We start from the raw sequence: 19,988 nt of genomic DNA, 5'->3' as shown, positions 1-19,988 counted from the left end.
TTTAGAATAAATTAATACACTAAAAAACTCTCAGGTTTAATTTTCAACATGGTTAATGTACATAAATAAAATGCTGATAATCCAAAGCTCTCTGGGGTCCTCAGGAGTTCTGAGGAGGACAGAGGGGTCCAGAGGACAGACGACCTCCATAAAGGGTTAGGGCGGCCCCTCCCTGTCCACGCCTGGCCAGAGGAGCAGGGCTCGCTGGCCCGGAGCGCACCAGAACACAGTCTCCGAGCTCATCTTGCAGGCGGATTGGCCTGTATCAGCCCTCAGAAACGAGCCTCAGCCTCACCCGCTGCGGGGAGACGGCGTTCTCACCTGGCGAGGCCGGCGCAGGTGAGGTGGGCTCAACAGCCTCGCGGCTGCACCTGGCCATATTGTATTTGTATTCACCTTCCCAATAATTAGAGCTCCCGAAACTTATTTAACAAAAGAATTATGCCTAAGACTTAAAGCTCAAACTTAAGGAAGCCTACAGAGAAATGATTAAACTGTGAATGTCCTGGTATGAATGTGAATAATTATACATTAACACCCTTTACCATTCAAGTAATTGTCATTCAGCTCAAACCTGGATAACTGACTTTTGAACAGGTGTTAGCAGTTTCTGAGCACTATAGGAAATACATAGAAAGGCTGTTAAAAAAAAAAAAAAGGAAGAAGGGAGAGGGAGGGAAGGGGCTGACGTGTTGCTGAGGGTCCCTGTGAAAAAGGCGTGGCCATCAAGCCTGAGCCTCTGGTCCTACTTTCCCTTCGACCCCCAGCCCCGAGCACCTCCTTTCCAAGCGTGCTGCCTCTCCCCACGCCCATCTCAGGGCCTTTCTTTCTCATGTTCCCCTCAGAAATACTCTAGACTTCCTCAGTTCGTCGCCTGAACCAGCCTGGCCCACGGGAGCCAGGGCTCCCCCTGGGCACAACCTTGTCATCCCAACAACAGAGAGGTGGGTGATCAGATTTAAGATGAGACAGCGCTTTCCAACGCGGGTGTCCCTGTGCGCCCATGGTGGCGATGAGAGGCCTCCCTCGAACCTCGCCTTCTTTTCGTGGTTTCAGTCCAGCTGCATTAAAGGGACCAGTTGCTAGTGAATTTCAGATCCCCACCATTTCAGGCTACACGCCCCACCGGTCTATAAAACCACATCAGCGTAGGTACACTGTATCCCACCCCTCTCCAACCCAGCTCCACAACAACCGTGCATTACTTCAGAAGCTTTCGAAGCCTCCTGCTAGCCCTCCATAGCATCCAGCTGCATCAACAGATACCTTTCAGCTCCTGCAAGTCTAAAAGGGAGCGTCTTCCTGAACTGGGGCACAGCCCCACCACCCTGGGCCCAGCGTGAGAGGCTCCAGTTGGTGTCATGTGACTGGGAACATCAGCAAATCTAAAGCGGGGGTGTGGGGCGGTGAGTCTGAAAGATCCCCACCCATGTGGCTTCTTGAGCTTGTCTAAAACAGCCCTGAGGTCTGTTAAATAATTTTAGCTAACTTTTGATGACCAACCCAACAGAAAGAAGCTAAGCCCTTAATTTCTTAATGAATTATTCTTTACTGTGGGACAGGGATTACGCCATGGAGAAGGCATATCATTACTGACAGAGCTGTCAGAAGGACAGGCAAACGGAAAACTGGCAGGCTTTAATTTCTCTGCAGAGAAATGAGGGGCTCTTTGGGGATTAATCTCAGTATCAACATTGAGCCTTTGCCGCAGGGCAGCTGAAGAATTCAAAAGAAGTTGTGACTGAATTCTGAGTGATGGAATCCAGCTCCAATTGTGCAGCTGACTTTGGTTTCTCACCTATTCAAATGAGGACGAGGCTGGGCAGGTGTGGGTGGAGGGGGTACTGTGCGCCCTCGACGGGCGGGCGGCAGGGAAGGTGGGAGAAGGGCCTCCCAGGGCACCCCTCCGTGAACATGCAGGAAGTTCCCCTGGGGGGCAGGGAGGCAGAGGACTTCACCACTGCTGCCCAGCCAGGGGGTCCTGGTCCCTTCCTCTCCTTTCGGGGACCAGGGCTGAGAGCCAAGAGGGGCTGCTATGGGCAGGCGGCAAGCCCATAAGGTCACGCTACAGTCCTCCAGCACTTTATACTTCCCTGAAAGGGCAGTCCTTGCCCCTTTACAAAGGCCTGAGGACATGGTCCCCCTGTTCTGAGCAGGTGAGAGACCAAAGCAGGATAAGCCCCCCCCCCGTCTCCCAACCATGGGTTTTTCTGCAAAGTGTGAGGCCTCAGGTCCTCCCCACATGACCTCTCCAAAGGGCTGCCTGAGTGTCTTCATGCCACAGCAGGTGGCTTCCCTCAGAAGAAGTGACCCAAGAGCGCCCTTCCCAGCCTTGGGAGCCTCACCATCACTCCTGCCGTATCCTGTGGGCCCCTCGGGGCCAGCCTGGCTCAGCCGGGGCAAGAACAAGAGCATGGGCACCAGAGGCAAGGGCCACCAAGGGACATGCTGCAGAGCCATCCCATGTCTGTGTTCCAGATAGGACCACAGAATTGCAGAATTCAGCAGGGAGCCCTGGGCGGATCAAAAGCCATGCCTGCAGTATGACTTTGGTAACTGACTATGGTAACAAGGTGGCATATCACAACAATTCTAAAGTCAGCCACGATCTCCCAAATTCTCAAAGTGAACATCAGTTATCTCAGGCTGGGAAACTGGACTCTAAACACGGGAACAAAATCTACAGTCATAGAAAGCACCTCCCTTCATATTCTCCCACGTCCCACGGTCCCCTTAAACATGACTTTGCTCCCCTTCAAATTCAGCATCTGAATTCTGAGTCTTTTCATTTATGAAGCAGGGGTGAGGCAAGGAGTTTTTCACTTGCACCAGCAGAGACAAAATTAAAAACGTTTGACCTTGAATTTGCAATATCAGGTGTGCACCTTACCACTTAAAACTTTAAAAAGTGGTTGAGTCCCATACACTATCAGGGGCTCAAATTCTTCCAGATGTTTCTGTGAAAAAATGCTGATAACTCAGACTCTGTAGAGTGGTCAACGAATGATGGCCAACTTCAAACCGGGCCCTGTTCCACAGCAGCAGGCAGCGACCGGAGTCCCCTGCCCCTGGCTGTCCGCAGCCACACACCAAGACTACCCCGCAGACAAAGGGCTCCCTGGCGCTGGAGAAGCTCTCTCTGCAAAGGCTGCCCAGCCTGCTGGGCCAACACAACACTCAGGAGAAGGCGGGGAAATCACACAGCGGCTTTCAGGTCTAGGAACACTGCCTGTTTGACACTCAGACTCACGAGCCTCCAACATCAGTGGCAGACTGGGGAAATATTAATTGATTAAATGAAGTCCTCCGTAATTAGATCACTTGCCTCAGTCATTCAACCCATGGCTACTGACAGAATATACATGTAGCAAGTATTCTCTTTTACTCCAAGACTTCCCAATTCATTTAATTAACGATGTATTTTACTTTTGATAAAGTCTATTTCATTGTTATTTTCTATCATGAATTTGTATTTCAGGATTGTGAACATTTTTTAGTAACATGAAGATGTTCTCCGTGTTTTCTTCTAAATAAAAGCTTCAGAGTTTCCGTTTTATGCTACGTACACGATACATCTCAAATTAATTTTCATGTACGGTGTGAACTAGGGGTCACGGCAACTTCGCGTGAGTGTGTGTGTGTGAGAGAGGCCCAGTTGTTCAAGCACTATTTGTTGAAAGGATTTACTGTCCCTATCCATCTGTTTGGAGTCTTTCTCAAGGATGCAATGGCTGTACAAGTGTGGATCTCGAGTACGTTCTGTTGCTCTAAGTACTGAGGCTTAAGCCGGTGCCACGGCGTCTTGACTACAGATGATCTGTCTTTAAGTCTTGAAATCAGGTAAATGTAAGTCCTACAATTTTATTCTTTTTCATGGCTGCTTTAGATATTCCAGCCTCTTTGCATTTTCATATAAATTTAGAATCATCTGGGAACTTAAAGGACTCATGGGACTCAACTCAGAGAACAGTTCACAGAGAACTAACCTCTTGGCAATACTGGCTTCTCCAACGACCAAGGTCTGTGCATGACTTTGCGGTTGTTGTTCAGTCACTAAGTCGTGTTCGACTCTTTGCAACCCCATGGACTGTGTTCCGCCAGGCTCCTCTGTTCTCCACTACTCCTGGAGTTTACTCAAATTTGCTTTAATTCCTGTCCACTGAGTCAGTTTCCTTAGGTCCTCTTTAATTTCTCTCAATCATGCGTTATATTGTCCAGTGGAGAGGTCTGCATTCTTTTTATTAAAGCTAATCTTAAATATACTTTGGATACTACTTGAAAACTCAAGTGTTTTAAATTTAATTTAATTTTATTACATAAAAATCAATTAATTCTTATATATTAAAACTATATCCTCAATCTTGTTAGATTTACTTGTTAATTTTAATAGATATTCAAAATTCTATGAGATATTCTATGTACATGACTGCTGTTGTTTAGTCGATAAATTGTGTTTTGTGACCTTATGGACTGTAGCCCACCAGGCTCCTCTGTCCATTGAATTTCCTAGGCAAGAAGACTGAAGTGGATTGCCATTTCCTTCTCCAGGGTATCTTCCTGACCCAGGAACTGAACCCACGTCTCCTGGATTGGCAGGCAGGTTCTTAACTACTGAGCCACCAAGGAAGCCCACATAAATGATTATATAAACTGAAAACAGACAGTGTACTTATTTCTAACATGTATGCTTTTGTTTTTCTTAATTTTTGCACAGAACTCTGTCCTTTGAAATTATGTTTACTGTAGAAAATATATAATGAGTCTGTTTTTTTTTAATCCAGCCTGTTTATCTATGCCTTTTTATTTGAACCTTAGCACCATTTCCATTTAAAGTACCTGGTCACTCTGTCTGGACTTGAGTCTATCTAGTACCAACTTGCTATTGGTCCCAGCTGTTTTCTGTTCTCCTTTCCCTGTTTTTTCTGCCTTCTTTTAGATTACTTTAAAAATTAGCTATTTTACCTTCTATACTGACCTATGAACTACTCATTTTGGTTTTATTTTTTAGTAGCATTGTAGGATTTGTAATATGCTTCTTTAATTTATAAAACCCTTCTTTCAATTAATACGATACTTGCTCACCATAATCTAAGAACTGATAGCAGAATATTTCCATTTCCCTAGTCCAACCTTTTGTTATTTACTTCTATATTATAAAACACCAAACTTATTATTTATATGCTGAACAGTTGATCATTTTTTACTGAAAATCAATAAACAGGAACTTCCCCCCCTTAACTCTCCCATGTACTTCCGTTTCCAGTGCTGTCGACTCTCCTTGGAATCATTCCATCTCGGTTCCCAGTGGCCCCACGCCAATCTCGTGTGGTTCCCCCCACACCGAACGGCACTGCTCACATACAACAGCATTCTCCAACCAACTCTTGCGGGAATTCTGTGTAGCTCCCCTTTCTCCAGGACTCCGCCCATCCCTCCGGCCACCTGGACACACGTACTAAAGCACTTGGAGCGTCGTTAGTTTAAAAGGCAAAGAACGAGGAGAACCCCAACGCCTAGTGACAGAGGACAGGAAAAAATTACAGCATGCCCAGAAGATGAGGTTCTCTATATTCGTCATAATTAGCAAACTATCTCTGTAGGGTTTAAAACAGATGAGTTTCACAGAAACGCTGAATGAAAGAAGCAAGTCACAGTACTATTTCATCCATATAAAAAGTGCAAACCATGGAGCTGGGCTGGGGAGGCCGACGTGGCTGGGAGGACACACGGGACTGAGCGGTGCTGGCCGTGCTCCACCCTCAACCCGGGTGTGCACAGATGCATCTTCCCTCTCTTGTTTATGCCTTACAAATCCTTAATGAATATGCTTTTGTCCGATGTGGCTATTTCATAAAAAAAAAAAAAAAAGAAAATACCAACCTGTCAATAACGCACTCAATAGTTATTCTTAATGAAACTCTTGAAACTGCTCCTTTCCCTCATATGATAAAAAATGATTCAAAAGGAATTTATTTATGTAATTTTCTTGCTTTCCCCCTGAAATTTAACTGTTAAAACAAGAGAGGGAAGATGACAATATTTCCATGCATCTGGATTCTGAGCTCGTGGAGCCCTGACCATGCGTTTCAAAGGAGCCATTACCACTCCCACCCCAGCCCCTCCTCCCCATGGCCTGGGTAATATTTTTTCATAGCAATTATATCACTCCCTGATGGTCTAGGGATATGTATGAGTGTATATACACTAGTCCATACTTATAAACACATACATGCTGCTGCGGCTAAGTCACTTCAGTCGTGTCTAACTCTGTGCGACCCCAGAGACAGCAGCCCACTAGGCTCCCCCGTCCCTGGGATTCTCCAGGCAAGAACACTGGAGTGGGTTGCCATTTCCTTCTCCAAAGCATGAAAGTGAAAAGTGAAAGTGAAGTTGCTCAGTCGTGTCTGACTCCCAGCAACCCCATGGACTGAAGCTTACCACCAGGCTCCTCCATCTTCCTACTAAAATACAAGCTCATAAGGCCCAGAATTTCATTTAGTTTGTAAGTTCCAAGAGCCAAAAAGAGGGCTTTGCTTACAGCTCAATAAATAATTGCTGAATGACTGATCAATTGAACTCCCTTCTCCATGGTCTGGCCTAGGGCTCTGCCAGAGATCGGCACCTGTGTCCCCACTGACCAGTGGAGCATGGGCTGACAGGGAGGCCTGGAGTCCTCCCCTTGCAACTCACCTTCACTTTGAAGAGGGCGACAACTATCTAAATCTCGGGAAGGCATTCAATAAATACGTTAAACGGAATGACATCTGACCCTGAAGCATGTAAGAAAGGAACCACTGTCAAGAATCACTCGAGGGCCATGTCCAGGCAGCAGGAAGTGGTCGTCCTGAGGCTTCCCACGCTTCCTTCCACGCGCTCTTGGGGAGGAAAGGGCCACGGCACGCTCAGTCCAGGGTGGCGGGCCGAGCAGCCACCAGAGGACCTGCCACACGAGCTGGGGAGAGAGCATGGCGGGGCCAGGTGGGGGTGGCATGGGCCTGGCTCCACCCGCAGAGCCACGTGGCGCTGGGCTGCTCGGGAATGGGACCCTGGCTGCTGCTTCCGTCTGGAGCCAAGCTCTGCTCTTGAGCAAGCGCTGGGTGCCGGCAGCCTTGGTCGTCCAAGGGAGCAGGGCTCCTGGATTCGAAATGCACTGCTCTACCTGGGTCAGAGCCCAGAGCTCCCCCAGCATGTGTAGCAGGTGGAGCAGAAGAGCCTGGTCATGGAGACCACGCACATGCTGGGAAGGACCAGACGTCTGTGCCTGAGAAGCAAGGTATCATCTCAGAGGCCCAACCACGGGCAGCTGCCCCGCCCTCAGGGGCTCTGCGGGACGGTCAGAGGGTGGTGGGATACTCTTCCCAACTCTCCAGGGGTATCCCTCTGGCTCTCCCTGGCTCCAGGCCTGCCGACCACCAGCCTCCACACTGACAACACAGCTTCTATTAATGCTACTGGGGCCATGGATGACATTGAAATGCTTTAGGTTCAACCCAGATACACCAGACCTCTAATGAAACCTTAAACACAAGTCCTGTATTCTAGAAAAGGAAACACATCAGGTGAAGAGTTGGGGTCCCTGGCCAGGTGCGAACACCAAGAGACCTTGGGAGCTGTGTGCAGGTCCAAGACGCAGGCTGTGACGAACATCAAAAGGTGTTAATGGTTTCAATATTTATCTGCTGCAGGGAAGCACTCTAAAAAGGAGACAGAAAAAAAAAATTCTGCTAATGGCTGTGTCTTTGCCATTAAAATGAAAAGCTTAATGCATCTTATAATCAGAGGACAATTTGCAAATCATTAAGAGAAATGTAAAATTCCATTAAAATACAAATCAAGAGACTCTCCCTGGACTAATAATCTTTTTGATATTATTTTGCATTTCACTATTTCTGTTCCAATACCCAGGCCCCACAAATGATCGGTTCCTGAACATGCTCTTTACCACAGCCTACTTCTTTAACGAGAAACCGAGAGAAGGGCAATCTGCTATTCAGAGCAGGTGCTAATGAAGAATTCCATATATTCTGAAATTTAATTAAAACCCCAAAGATTTCAAATTAGATGCAATTTGAAATGCCTGGGGCAGAAATACATGCACTTGCGTGGCGAGGGCGCCACACTGGAAGTTGATACCGTAATTGGTCTTGATGTATTTTTGTGTTGCCGGGCTGAAGCACAGAACTCATAACCATATAAAAATTCTCTGTAGATTACCTGCTCATTGAAAATGCCATCACTCAGGTAGTTCTCTACTAAATTACCATGCTACTAAAATGCACAAAGTGATTCGGAGAGTAGAGTGGCACAGCTGGCCGACGCTGCCAATGAGTTATGCATGCGTCAACGCAGCCTTTTTTCTTAGTAAAATATGCTCAGTTGAATATTAAAATATAATTGGCATTCAACCTAAGTAGCTTAAACCATTTTGTTATCTTCTTTTAAACCGATTTGGCTCCTCCACAGTTATTTTCAAGGATGCGATTCACAAACTAATGATACCATCATATTCTGCGAGATTTGTGCTGTTTTACATTTGTCATAAATAGGTGCAGTTTCTACAGCCTGCTAGGGATGGTCTTTAATATTAGCTGCTCTTGAACATCAAAGGCCCAATTCTTGAGGAAAAAAGGGGGGGACGTGCCATTTATGTTGGTTCTTGCATATTTTATTCTACAAAGAGGAAGAGATGCGGACGCACTGAGAAAAGCACACGTCCTGGCCGAGTGGCGAGCCCTGGGTCTCCCTCCCTCCCTGGCTCGGAGGACTGGCTCAAAGGGCGGGCCGCTGCTGGACCTCGTGGCCCTGCCCAGGGCGGCTGTGTTTTTAGAAAGAGCAGACAGTGTCCCCTGCCCCTAAATCCAGGGCGGTCCTTTACACAATGTGCCTGCGCCACGGTAAACACGGAGCAGGAAGAGAGAGGGAGGAGGAGCTGCTGTCGCCACAGAGAGTCTGCACAGGGTGACGCTGGCTGAGGGCAGGGCTCAGCAGGGCTGCTGCTTCTCGGCGCTTCTTAGAAGGCAGGAAATATCTGAATATAGCTCGGGACGTGCAGACGAGCTAAACACACTTCTTCCGCTAGTTCATTCTTCAGTTTCGGAAGCACTTTGTTACATGGCCTTAAAACTTCACACAATGCCCTGGCAACTGAGCCTCAGAAGGTCTGTCCTGCCTGGAGAGTCCCACCCCTCAAGGTCGTGAAAGCCACATCTCAGAGAGAGATGGTTCTTTTCCAGGAGATACCTTACTTTTACATTCGGACACTGGAAACATGACCTTCAAAATGGAACCTGTACGCTCATAAATCCTATACTCTGAGTCATCTCGGTTGGTTGGACAACATCACTGCCTCAACGGACATGAATCTGAGCAATCTCCGGGAGCTGGTGATGGACAGGGAGGCCTGGCCTGCTGCAATCCATGGGGTCGCAAGGAGTGGGACACGATTCACTGACTGAAATGACCTGAGTCATCTTGAACATAAGGGTTGCAAGTAAACCTGAGGGAGAGAGCGTTTAAATTAAGTAACAGTTTTTACACTTTTGGATCCTGCAAACAGCTAGACGGCATTACAGCCATTGGTTTTGTATCAATTCTCGTACGTTTGACGTTGGTAACTTACAGTCCAGTTTTAGATAGTGCTTTTCTAAAACACCATTTTCCCTATAAACCCAGGTATTAGAAATGATTCTATTTATTATTGCTAGCGTGATATCAAAATACGTTAATGTTGCCTGTAAATGTGACCAGACACTATGACGACAAAACACTAAACATTCTCTTGGAAGGACACGTAAGGAAAAGTCGGTCTGTCATGCTAAAATATAGGCTTGTTAGACGATTCTTATTTTTTAAAGCTCATTTCAAATGAAAATGATTGAAGAAAGTGACAGTGTAACTCACTTCTCCCAGCAGAAAGAAACTTGGTTCTCTATTCCTTTTTTCGAGGTGAAACACACCCAAGTGCAACACAGGCCCTGCAGGTGATGTCTTTCTAAACGTGTGAGTGTAAGTAGGCGACTCGTTTTTAATGGGAACCTTCACTGGTAGGATGTTTAACTACTATGCCAGAGATAAGTCATACTTCAATGTTAATATTTTCTCATAAAAGCAATATTTGTAATAACTTCAATTTCAAGTACTATTTATTTGTAATAGAGACCTCATTGTATCCTACAAGGTTTGAAAGTAGCTGACTTTCAAACCAACTTTCTGGTTATCTTTGAGCTTGGTTAAATTATACTGTGTGACCCTGTAGCCTTGAGTGAAGGCATTCTCAAGTATTCAATTTTTTTTTGCCTGATTTATGGAAACCTTAGGGAACGTGGATCTGACCACCTCTTAGATTTAGGAGGAAACTTCCCCTGAGCTAGGCCTCTCAGGAGCCCCTGGTAATTACTGCTTAGTCAGAGGGCTCTTTGCGCAGGGACCCCAGGCGCTCATGAGGAGCCCAGCAGGCTGCGGGGGTACGAGCCAGCACAGGAGAGGGCGAGCACTGCTCCCCGCGGCAAGTGAGCACGGACACCTCACAGCAGTCACAGCCTCTCAGGTCAGCATCCAGAACCTGAAGATCCTCTCGCCCCTTTCTCGGCCATGCCCACTGCTCAGAGAGCTCCACAAGAAGCTAAAGCTTCGGTTTTCTGCCTGCTTCAGAGGAAAAACACATTTTTGGCCAAAGTATCTAGACACCTCCCGCAGGCTCTGGTTGCCTCTGCTAGGGCTCTACCCCAGGGCATCCTGGCGAGGCTCCTGGGGGCATCATCTGGTTGTCTGTCCATACCTGCAAACAGATGTTCCGATGGGTAGCCTGTCTTGCCTAGTTTTTTCTATCAAATGTTAAGGCTATGTGGGCCCCTCTGCCTTGTCACCCGGCTGTGAGCAAAGCTCTGAAAGCAGGGAGAGGCATGCAAAGCCTAGAACTTACTGAAGCTGTGGATTCAGTTCAGTCGCTCAGTCATGACTCTTTGCGACCCCATGGACTTCAGATGCCAGGCTTCGTGTTGTTGATTACAACAGCAAAAACGCTTAAGTAGACACAGTTACGTCTCAAACAAAACCATTATTAAATTAGAAATATTAACCTTAGTATAGGGTGAAACACACAGTAAAAGCACTTAGATCCATTTAAATAAATTCTTTAAAAGCAGCAATTCTCAAAATACGGCATGCGTAATTTGCCTCTTATAAGATTTTAATGTGGTTGGGGAAGGGGTGAGAAGTATAGATACTGCAGACACAGTATTGTTAACAGGCTTTCTAGAGCATTCTGACACATACACCCTCAGGAAAAGGGAGGGCCTCAGCTAGGAGAGTAACCTGGAGAACTTATTTGCTTGAATCAATCCCAGTTGAAACTTTAAAACTCTCTGCTAGCTCAAGATGTGTTCTGCTAGCACAGAACAAAGAGTAAACAAGTACTATGACAACTGCCAGGCAGGAAACCGCGTGAAAACAGAATGTGAAAAATAACAAACCTGAGATACGATGACCTCAGGCTCCCGCGACACGCCGCCCACACGCCAGAAGGGGCTTGGTCAGAGGAGGCGGAACGCTCCTGCTGAAGGGCACGGGCTTCCCTGAGCTGGCCTGGCCAGCCTCACAGGGTCCATAGTCTTAAACGATGCTCCTTCTGCCTCGGCTGGGAGCCCCCAACCCAGGACACAGAATTCTGGGGATCTTCTGCTCCACTGAGGGGCTGGAAGTGATGCAATATTCCAACAAGCGTGGGGGCCAGGCAGGCAGGAGAGGATGGCCCGCTGGGGAGGGTACTCCCTCTGGCCTACGAGTCAGCTGCAGGCTCTCCTGAAGGCTGGACGGAGGGCCTCCCAGAAAACGCAGGGCTCTCCTCTGAGCAGGGAGGGGTCCCTGGGGTTAAGGGAGCCGGGAGCGTCACAGCAAACACGCTGATGAGGAAGGCTCCCCACCTCTGCACTCCAGGACTCCCCCTACACCCATACCCCCTTCACTGAGCCCCGCCCTGCTTTATTCAGACACTTCCACTTCTTTTTTCCCAGGGCCCTGAACCACAACAACGTGCTGGGTGTTACTTTCCACAAAAGAGGGGATGGGCTGCTCCTGGTGGCGGCCTCTGGTCTCGATCCGAGACCTCAGACCCCCTTCCCAGCACCCTGAGCTCCGCGGCTGGCCGCCTGCTCCTGGGCTTTTCAGACCTCAGACCCCCTTCCCAGCACCCTGAGCCCCGCGGCTGGCCGCCTGCTCCTGGGCTAGACCTCAGACCCCCTTCCCAGCACCCTGAGCCCCGCGGCTGGCCGCCTGCTCCTGGGCTTTTCACGTGGTCTATTCCATTTCACCTTTGCCAGCCTCAGATGGCGAAGGCCGCAGACCCGGATTTCCAAGTCTGTTAGCCCTGAAAGCGCTCAGCAGCTCGAGGGTTGAGAGAAGTACATTCTCAGCAGCTGTTTCCTTCCCACTAAGGTGCAAGTGTTCACTTGTTCTAATCAACAGATGGGCCTTGGAAGGAGCCCCACCAGGTAACATCTCAGGAAGGTCAACAATTGTTAGAAGCCTTCATTTAGAATATAGGAGAACAGTGATGGCTACCAACCAGAACCTGTAAAGCATCTCCTATTTTAGCTATTTTCTCTTTAAATCGGTAATTCTTTTTTTTTTTTTTTAATTCAGGGAAAATATCAGTACAAGCGTCCCGTGAGCACAAAGCTGCATCTTGCCGTGGCTCCGAAAGAGAAACGGAGAGCAGCCTCCTTTCCCCACCACACACCCTCTGAGGGTGCCCTGGGCAGGCCCCAGGGTGAGGGAGTGACAGCGCGCAACAGCAGGCCCCGTGACCCCGAACGGAGGGGGCTCAGGGGGCCACACGCAGGACACGGTGGGGAAAGCAGGCCCCGCGACCCCAGATGGAGGGGGTCGGGGGCCACACGCAGGACACGGTGGGGAAAGCAGGCCCGGGGACCCTGAATGGAGGCGGCTCAGGGGACCACACGCAGGACACGGTGGGGAAAGCAGGCCCGGGGACCCTGAATGGAGGCGGCTCAGGGGACCACACGCAGGACACTGCAGGGAAACGAACTCATCCTCCCCAAAAGGGCCTTTCCCCTGACAGACGGGTAGGGTTCTTAAAGACCATTCTGAAACAGGGTTCACAAGAGACATAGAAGTACAAGAATCCTTTTAGAGGCTTGGTAGCAGAAGTTGCAAAGAAACTTCCCTCTAGCCAGCAGGTTTAAAAAATGCAGATCTTACTACTGTCATGCAACTGGATTTCATGGCTACAAGCTAATAGCTGTGACGAAGGAATTATTAAACTGTTAAATATTTCATTTAAAAAGGAACATTGCAGACACTTTAAAAAGAAAACTCAGAACTCATCTGTTGAAAACCGTCCTCTGTGAGACGGAACAGGGTGGAAGCCTGAACGCTCCCCGCATTCCCTGGGAGCGGCTTCTTGTGGCATCCGTCCAGAGCACTGCCAGGCCCTGCCCAGCAAGGGGACTCGGGGCGCCCAGGGAGGCCACCTCCAGCCCGGCAGAAGAAGCACACGGTGCCAGGGCAGTGGGCCTGCCTCCACCTGCCCGGCGGGCCTCTGGGGCAGAGGGAAGAGAGTGCTGCGCACGTCCGAGTCTGACAGCAGTCTTCGCTTTCCCAGCCTGCTCTTCTCAACGCTCTGTGGAGCCCTGCTTGGCACAGTGCTTCTTTGGTCATTCCGGCTGCTTCTGCCACTGATCGCTAAGGCCACAGGTATTAAGAGGTATACTACACCAAGAAGCTAACATTTTTATGTGTCAATATTAAGAAGTGAGGGAGTATTCAGAGAAACTAAGTTAAAATGGTATTTTACTATGAAAGAAACAGATTTATTTCAGGAATAATAGCTTCATTAAAAACTGTTTCTTGGAGAAACATGAATTCAAAATAAACAAACCTGACCTCTGTAAGAGGTTTACAGGGAGGACCCGACCGCCCTAAAAATGCCTTGCTGAGTTACAAGGCAGCTAGCTCATTAGCAAAACACGAAAACAAATCCCTTTCACAAAACTCAGAAAACAAAACATTCATTTCTGTTTTTGAAGTTACATTAGTAAAACCATAATCCTACGAGGACTTAGAACACTTCTTACTCGCACTTGCCTCTCATTTTCGTTCCTTCATCGGCGTCACGAACCTCACTGAACTGCCTCCCTTTCTGAGAGAAATCCCACCTGAGGTGGCCCGCGGGCAAGGCAGCTGCCTAGGCCTCCTCCAGACTTCTGGTCAGGAGGATGGCCTAACAGTTCCTTAGTGGAAGTACCCAGATAATCAATTTGTTACTAATCAGACTTCAGAAATGCTCCAAGGTAAGAAGATGCAGGACGTTAAATTTCCAATATGTGTCTTAGCCTACAAAAATGGTAATCCAGAAGGAAAAACACCAATACAGTATACTAACACATATATATGGAATTTAGAAAGATGGTAACAGTAACCCGGTGCACCAGACAGCAAAAGAGACACTGATGTATAGAACAGTCTTATGGACTCTGTGGGAGAGGGAGAGGGTGGGAAGATTTGGGAGAATGACATTGAAACATATAAAATATCATATAAGAAACGAGTCGCCAGTCCAGGTTTGATGCACGATACTGGATGCTTGGGGCTGGTGCACTGGGACGACCCAGAGGGATGGTATGGGGAGGGAGGAGGGAGGAGGGTTCAGGATGGGGAACACATGTATACCTGTGGTGGATTCATTTTGATATTTGGCAAAACACAATTATGTAAAGTATAAAAATAAAATTTAAAAAAAAATGGTAATTCTAATAGGCCCTGTTTTGTGACCAGTCTTACCAAAAAAAAAAAAAAAAAACACCAGATGGTGAGCATCACCCTCATGTCAGCTGAGGAGTCTGAGAGGTGAGGTGGTGGTCCTGCCCGAGCAGGGGGGCCCAGGCAGCCAGCACAGCCAGTGCAGGGCCTCCAGGCTTGCAGGCTGGGCCGTGTGAGTCCCGGGGAGGTGCGGGACTCCAGCAGGAGCTCCGTCACTGCTGCACTTCTAACCAAGCCGAGACAGGCAGGTCTGGTCTACACGTCTACATCTCAGAGGAACGGGGTGAAAGGTGACGCCCAAAGGATGCTCAATGTGCTCACAACCTCAGAGGCACGAAGACAAAATTTGTCAAGAAGCATTTCTTCCAGATAAACACACCTGCTCCTCCGACTGCAAAGGTTTCTCTTCCTGGTGGACCCCACAGCCATCAGGAGCTCTGGGGGTGCTGGAGCGCCCTCCCCGCATGGGCCTTCCCCTCTCACCCCAGTTCACCGGCTCCAAGACAGAGGAAGAGAGCAAAGCCAACCTTCCCTGAGCAGCAAGGGTGTCAGCACACCTGGGGTTAGTGCCAATTAACTCCGTGTTAGCAATCACATTACAACCACCCACCACCTCCCTTCTTAAACTGTAAAAATCCCCACACCTGGTCCTCGCCTGGGAGAAGTGATTGAGCTAAATTAGAAAAACCTGGCTGGCACAGGCTGCGGTGTGGGAAATCCTGGCCTGGGGGCTAGCACTAACTGTCAGCAGGCGGCCTGGCCTCGGGGACCCTCCTGCCCCCACCCCAAATTCCAGCTGGAGGGGACCTGGCCCCAGTCACAAGTGTCCCCCAGCACTGCAGACCTGGTCCAACGGGGCTGGGCTACGGGGTGACTGCAGTCTTCATCCTTCCCAGTGCCTGCTTCCAGCTCGCCCTGGTTGCCCAGACCTACCATGACCATGACCCACGGGAGAAGATGGCCACGCTCAGGCCCGGAGCCGGGAAGGGGGGTGGCAGGGCGCGTGTGGCCAGTTCCCACTCTCTTCGAGCTCTGAGGACAGGACTTCAGGGTTTTACAAGCTCACCCTCTGCTGACACCCTCATTATATTATACAGATACTTCCTGCCCTGTGTCATAATGTCTCTGCTCTGAAACATTCTAAACCTTAAACTTGAGCTCACTTATTTGACACGTGTAAGGACAAGGAAAGGTGTTTGGCCAATCTGCTGCTGCTCCTGGTGGCAGAGCAGTAAATGGCAGTAGTGAACAGAAGAGCTCGCTGCTCCAGGATCCCCAAGCCTCTGCTTTAACGACAAACCCACATGTGAGTCCTCAAACTGCACAGCACAGGATCCCCAAGCCTCTGCTTTAAAGACAAACCCACATTTGAGGTCCTCAAACTGCACAGCACAGGATTCCCAAGCCTCTGCTTTAAAGACAAACCCACATGTGAGTCCTTAAACTGCACAGCAGGACCCCCGCCCTGCACCTGGTATGCGTGAGGCACACAGGAGCGTCAGGCACACCCTCGACCCGGCCGGCGACGTGCGAGGCTAGTTCCGGTTCCGAGCAGGTGGTGAGTGCCAGGCAGCAGTGGCCAAACTCAGCCACAGCGCCACCTCGGCCCAGGGGGGCCCCAACCTCGGGACGATGGAAGGCTCTGGACCTGAGCGTGGCGTGCGGCAAAGGCCTACCCAGCTCTCAATGGAGTCTTGTCCTGGAGACGCGCCCACTGGACACAGCCCCACGTGACGCTCAGGGGCTGATGCGTTCATGCTCAGCTTCAGTTCATTGTGGGCAAAGACCCCCAGGGTCCGACCTGGTCACTCCCCTGACCTTGCTGGTCAACTCAGGTATTAGCTCAACTTGCCTGAGCTTCTCTACCTGCTGTCCCTGAAAGCTCTGCTCCACCTTCAGTTGTGCTGAAAACTAGGGCAGCAGTTAGAATACAAATTCCACTTTGAAATTCAAGATTGCTTTAAATTCACCTCATCTAAAATCTCATGGTAATTTTTTTTTCTTAAGTGTATACACATGTGTGCATCTATACACACGTGTCTCTATGTACCTGTTGCTGTTGTTCAGGCGCTCAGCCGTGTCTAACTCTGTGACCCCATGGACTATAGCCAGGCTCCTCTGGCCTCCTCCATCTCCTGGAGCTTGCTCAAATTCTTTTCACTTGAGTTACTGATATAGATTCACTTACATTAAAACGACTGTGAAAAAAATCACTATGCAAAATAAACCTCCGCTATGTGTACAGAATGATATTAGTTGCCATAATTAAGCTCCGAACAAAAGCTGAAGGAGAACTTGTCTGGGAAAGTGTTTTTACGTTATCAGAGACTTTATGTGGCACTATCACGCTGCACATAGACAGGAAGTTCTCAATTCATCCCTCAAGAATACGACATTTAACTGTGCTAAGTTTGAGATATTAGCCTGAAAACTTATTCAAGAGGACACGCCGCCACCGCCCACTCCAGGGTGTTAGCAGCCAAGCGTGTGGAGAGGCCGGTTGTCCACACGTGGGTCTTGGTGCTGCTGGCAAGCAGATTGTGTAAGTGAACAATAAGCTTACTGAAAAATTCACTGCCATTCAGACGTGTTCCTATTTAAAACTCTCAGCCAGTGAGAGTCAGGAGTCGATCTGCATGCATCATTTTTATTGCCTTTGCCAAGAATTATGTGACCATGTGCCAAAACTAACACAAGCACTTGGAGCGGGTGGAGAGCGGGCGCTCCCGGCCGTGCTGTGTGGCACACGCTGCCTCTGTTCATTCGGGGGAAACACGCGGCAGGCGTGGTCAGCAGCCCGAGCCGGGAGGCGGCTGACAGTGATCAGGTCGGGCTCCCTGAGCCAGAGGCCGCGTGGTGGCCATGGTACCGACCTTTCTGGAAGATGGGATGGTGCAGCGCAGGCACGGGGAGCCCCTCAAGGACTGCGGGCTCGCGGAAGTAGGCGTCCAGCCAGGCCGCGCACTGCAGCAGGGGCTCCAGCACTGCCCCGGAACCTCCAAGCTGCTCAGCGGGAGCGGCGGCCTCCGCAGGCCTGCAAGAGAGAGAACAGGAGAGACTCAACCTCCAGGCCCTGCCTCCACCTGCTGCCCCTAAACGGGTCACTGCACCCGTGCCTCCACCTCCGCTTGGAGGGACAGTTTTTGGAAGGATGTCCTGGGACCGGTGCTCGTCTGCAGGGTTCTGAGTGTCTGCAGTCCTGCCGCAGGGCGGGGGTGTGAGAACAAGGGCGATGAGCTCAGATGCAGATCCAGTGGGCATGAGCCCGCCCATTCCGAGACCACCACCCGCACCCACCCCCACTTCCTCTGCAGTCACTGAGCATTCGTCATAAGAAAAATGTTCTCCAGAAATACAGTCAGAGTAGTTAAACCCACCTCCTCGTCCCTCCCACCACATTTCCACTGCACACCCCACAGCTCCACGTGCTCTACAGCTCTCAGGGAGCTTTGGGGGGACCCCACCCTGAGTCTGCACCGCGCCTCACGGTCCAGGGTGTCTGTTCGGTGTGCTGGTCACTCTGAGAGGCTGGTTTAGTTACAGGGCTATGATTTTCCTGCCTGAGACTCCTCTTTCTTTTCCAACCCTTCTTGCTCATTCCCTGTGGTCACTGCCCTTCCTCCCTCTCACCTCTGTAGGTTTAAGCCAACGCACCTCAGACTCGCTTCAGATGGTCTGTCTGTCTCTTCTCCTCACAGGCTCACCCTTCTGTCTGGGGGATCCCATGGCTCCCCTCACGGAGCTGACTTCTCCCCTTCAGCAGAGGCCGACTTTTAAGGGATATGCTCTGCTGGGCTGAGAAAACGTCCCTCTGCAGAGGGTCACTTCTGCTGCTTCCGAGCCCCAGATTTTTATGAGGGATCCAGTTTTTCTGAACTTCTGAGGATGGCACACCCACAGAAGCACCAGCACCCAGTTGATTCTAGACGTCATTCCTTCCTGAGCCCTATAGGCCTCCCGTCCCCGACCCAGGGGCAGGCGTGTGCGCCTCAATCTCCAGGTGTTTTCCTTCAAGGCACACCCACCCCCTGGCGAGGGTGTGACTGAAGCGGAGAGGCCTCACCCACTCGGCAGTACAGCCCAGCACGGGTGGGAGGCTGAGGCGCTGAAGCACCCGGAGCATGGGCCTGACCTCGCCGGCCTGAGGGGACATGCTGGTGTGTGTGGGGGAGGGGGCGCCCAGCCCTCCACTCAAGCCATGGGGAGCAGCTGAAGACCTTTAAGCCGGCTCTTGTGAGCTATGCTGGCTGGAGCCTGAGTCTCCGAGTCAGGGTGTGTGGTGGGTCTGAGAGTCCTGGGCGGGATGCATAGGGGAACGAGAGGCAGGTCAGGAAAGGCTTCCTGAGTGCATGAATGTGAACAGCATTAAGGAAGGAGCCAGCGAACAAATGGAAACAAGCCTTTCCAGGTGAGCAGGGGGTGGGAACCCTGAGACCCTGGCCCACAGAGCCAGCCCGTCAGGAGGTCCTGCGGCCACGTGGCAGGCCCAGCCTTCTCCAGGATGCTGGCCCCCGGGATCGCAGGGAGAGGAAGCCCCAGATAGCGCCAGTGGCTGGCCCTGGGCTGACGGGGTGCTCCCTGCGGGACAGGGCTCACTCCACAGGCAGAAAGTGGCGTCTGTGAAACAGGGGGCAGGACGGCGTCTGGGGGGGTCTTCTGCCCCGATGTCTCTCCCCGCCAGGACGTCTGCCCATGGAGAGGCAGGAACTTCTGCCCCCTGCTTGGTATAAACATTCCTCTACATAACCGAGAAATTCCCAGTGACCCTCCTGCTGTGCTCCCTACCTACGGAGTAAGCAGGAAGCTGACTCTAAGGAAGAAAGTAGAGAAAGGCCATGGGCTCTGCCACCCTGCTCATGGGGCCGGGGCGGGGAGAGGGGAGGAGACGAGGTGTGGTGAGCTCGCTCAGACAAGGCACAGCACACCCAACCTGGTAAGCTCACACGTGGGGGCACGAGTGGGCAGCGGCCCACGTGCGACCCTGCTCATGCCCCCGCCCCGACCCACATGGGAAGCAGGAAAGGGCCCGACAGCCCTGGCCGGCACCTCCTGCAGAGGCAGCGGGTGAGGTGCTGGTGGGGGAGGGTAGCAAACGTGGGTGCCTGGGTGGTCTCTGGGGCTTGAGGGGTCTTCCTGACCATCACACCCTGCAAACGGGGATCCCTGAAGCGGGGGCACACCATCCAGGAGACAGGTAGCTTAAGTTGAGA

General features: G+C 50.4%; 1 protein-coding gene across 3 annotated transcripts in view; it reads right to left on the bottom strand.

The window, feature by feature from the left end:
• MGMT (O-6-methylguanine-DNA methyltransferase) overlaps nucleotides 1–19,988 on the bottom strand; it is a 277,279-nt gene that overhangs the window by 21,375 nt on the left and 235,916 nt on the right. For all 3 annotated transcript variants that reach the window (XM_061403853.1, XM_061403852.1, XM_061403851.1), the window contains one exon: nucleotides 17,652–17,812. In XM_061403853.1, coding sequence (XP_061259837.1) covers nucleotides 17,652–17,812 — 161 coding nt within the window. The remainder of the gene's footprint in view (nucleotides 1–17,651; nucleotides 17,813–19,988) is intronic.

This window comes from Bos javanicus, chromosome 26 (assembly GCF_032452875.1).
Source record: "Bos javanicus breed banteng chromosome 26, ARS-OSU_banteng_1.0, whole genome shotgun sequence".
In the NCBI taxonomy this organism is placed as follows: domain Eukaryota; kingdom Metazoa; phylum Chordata; class Mammalia; order Artiodactyla; family Bovidae; genus Bos; species Bos javanicus.
Note: the sequence above shows the minus strand (reverse complement) of the source record. Positions and strands in the feature narration are given on the sequence as shown.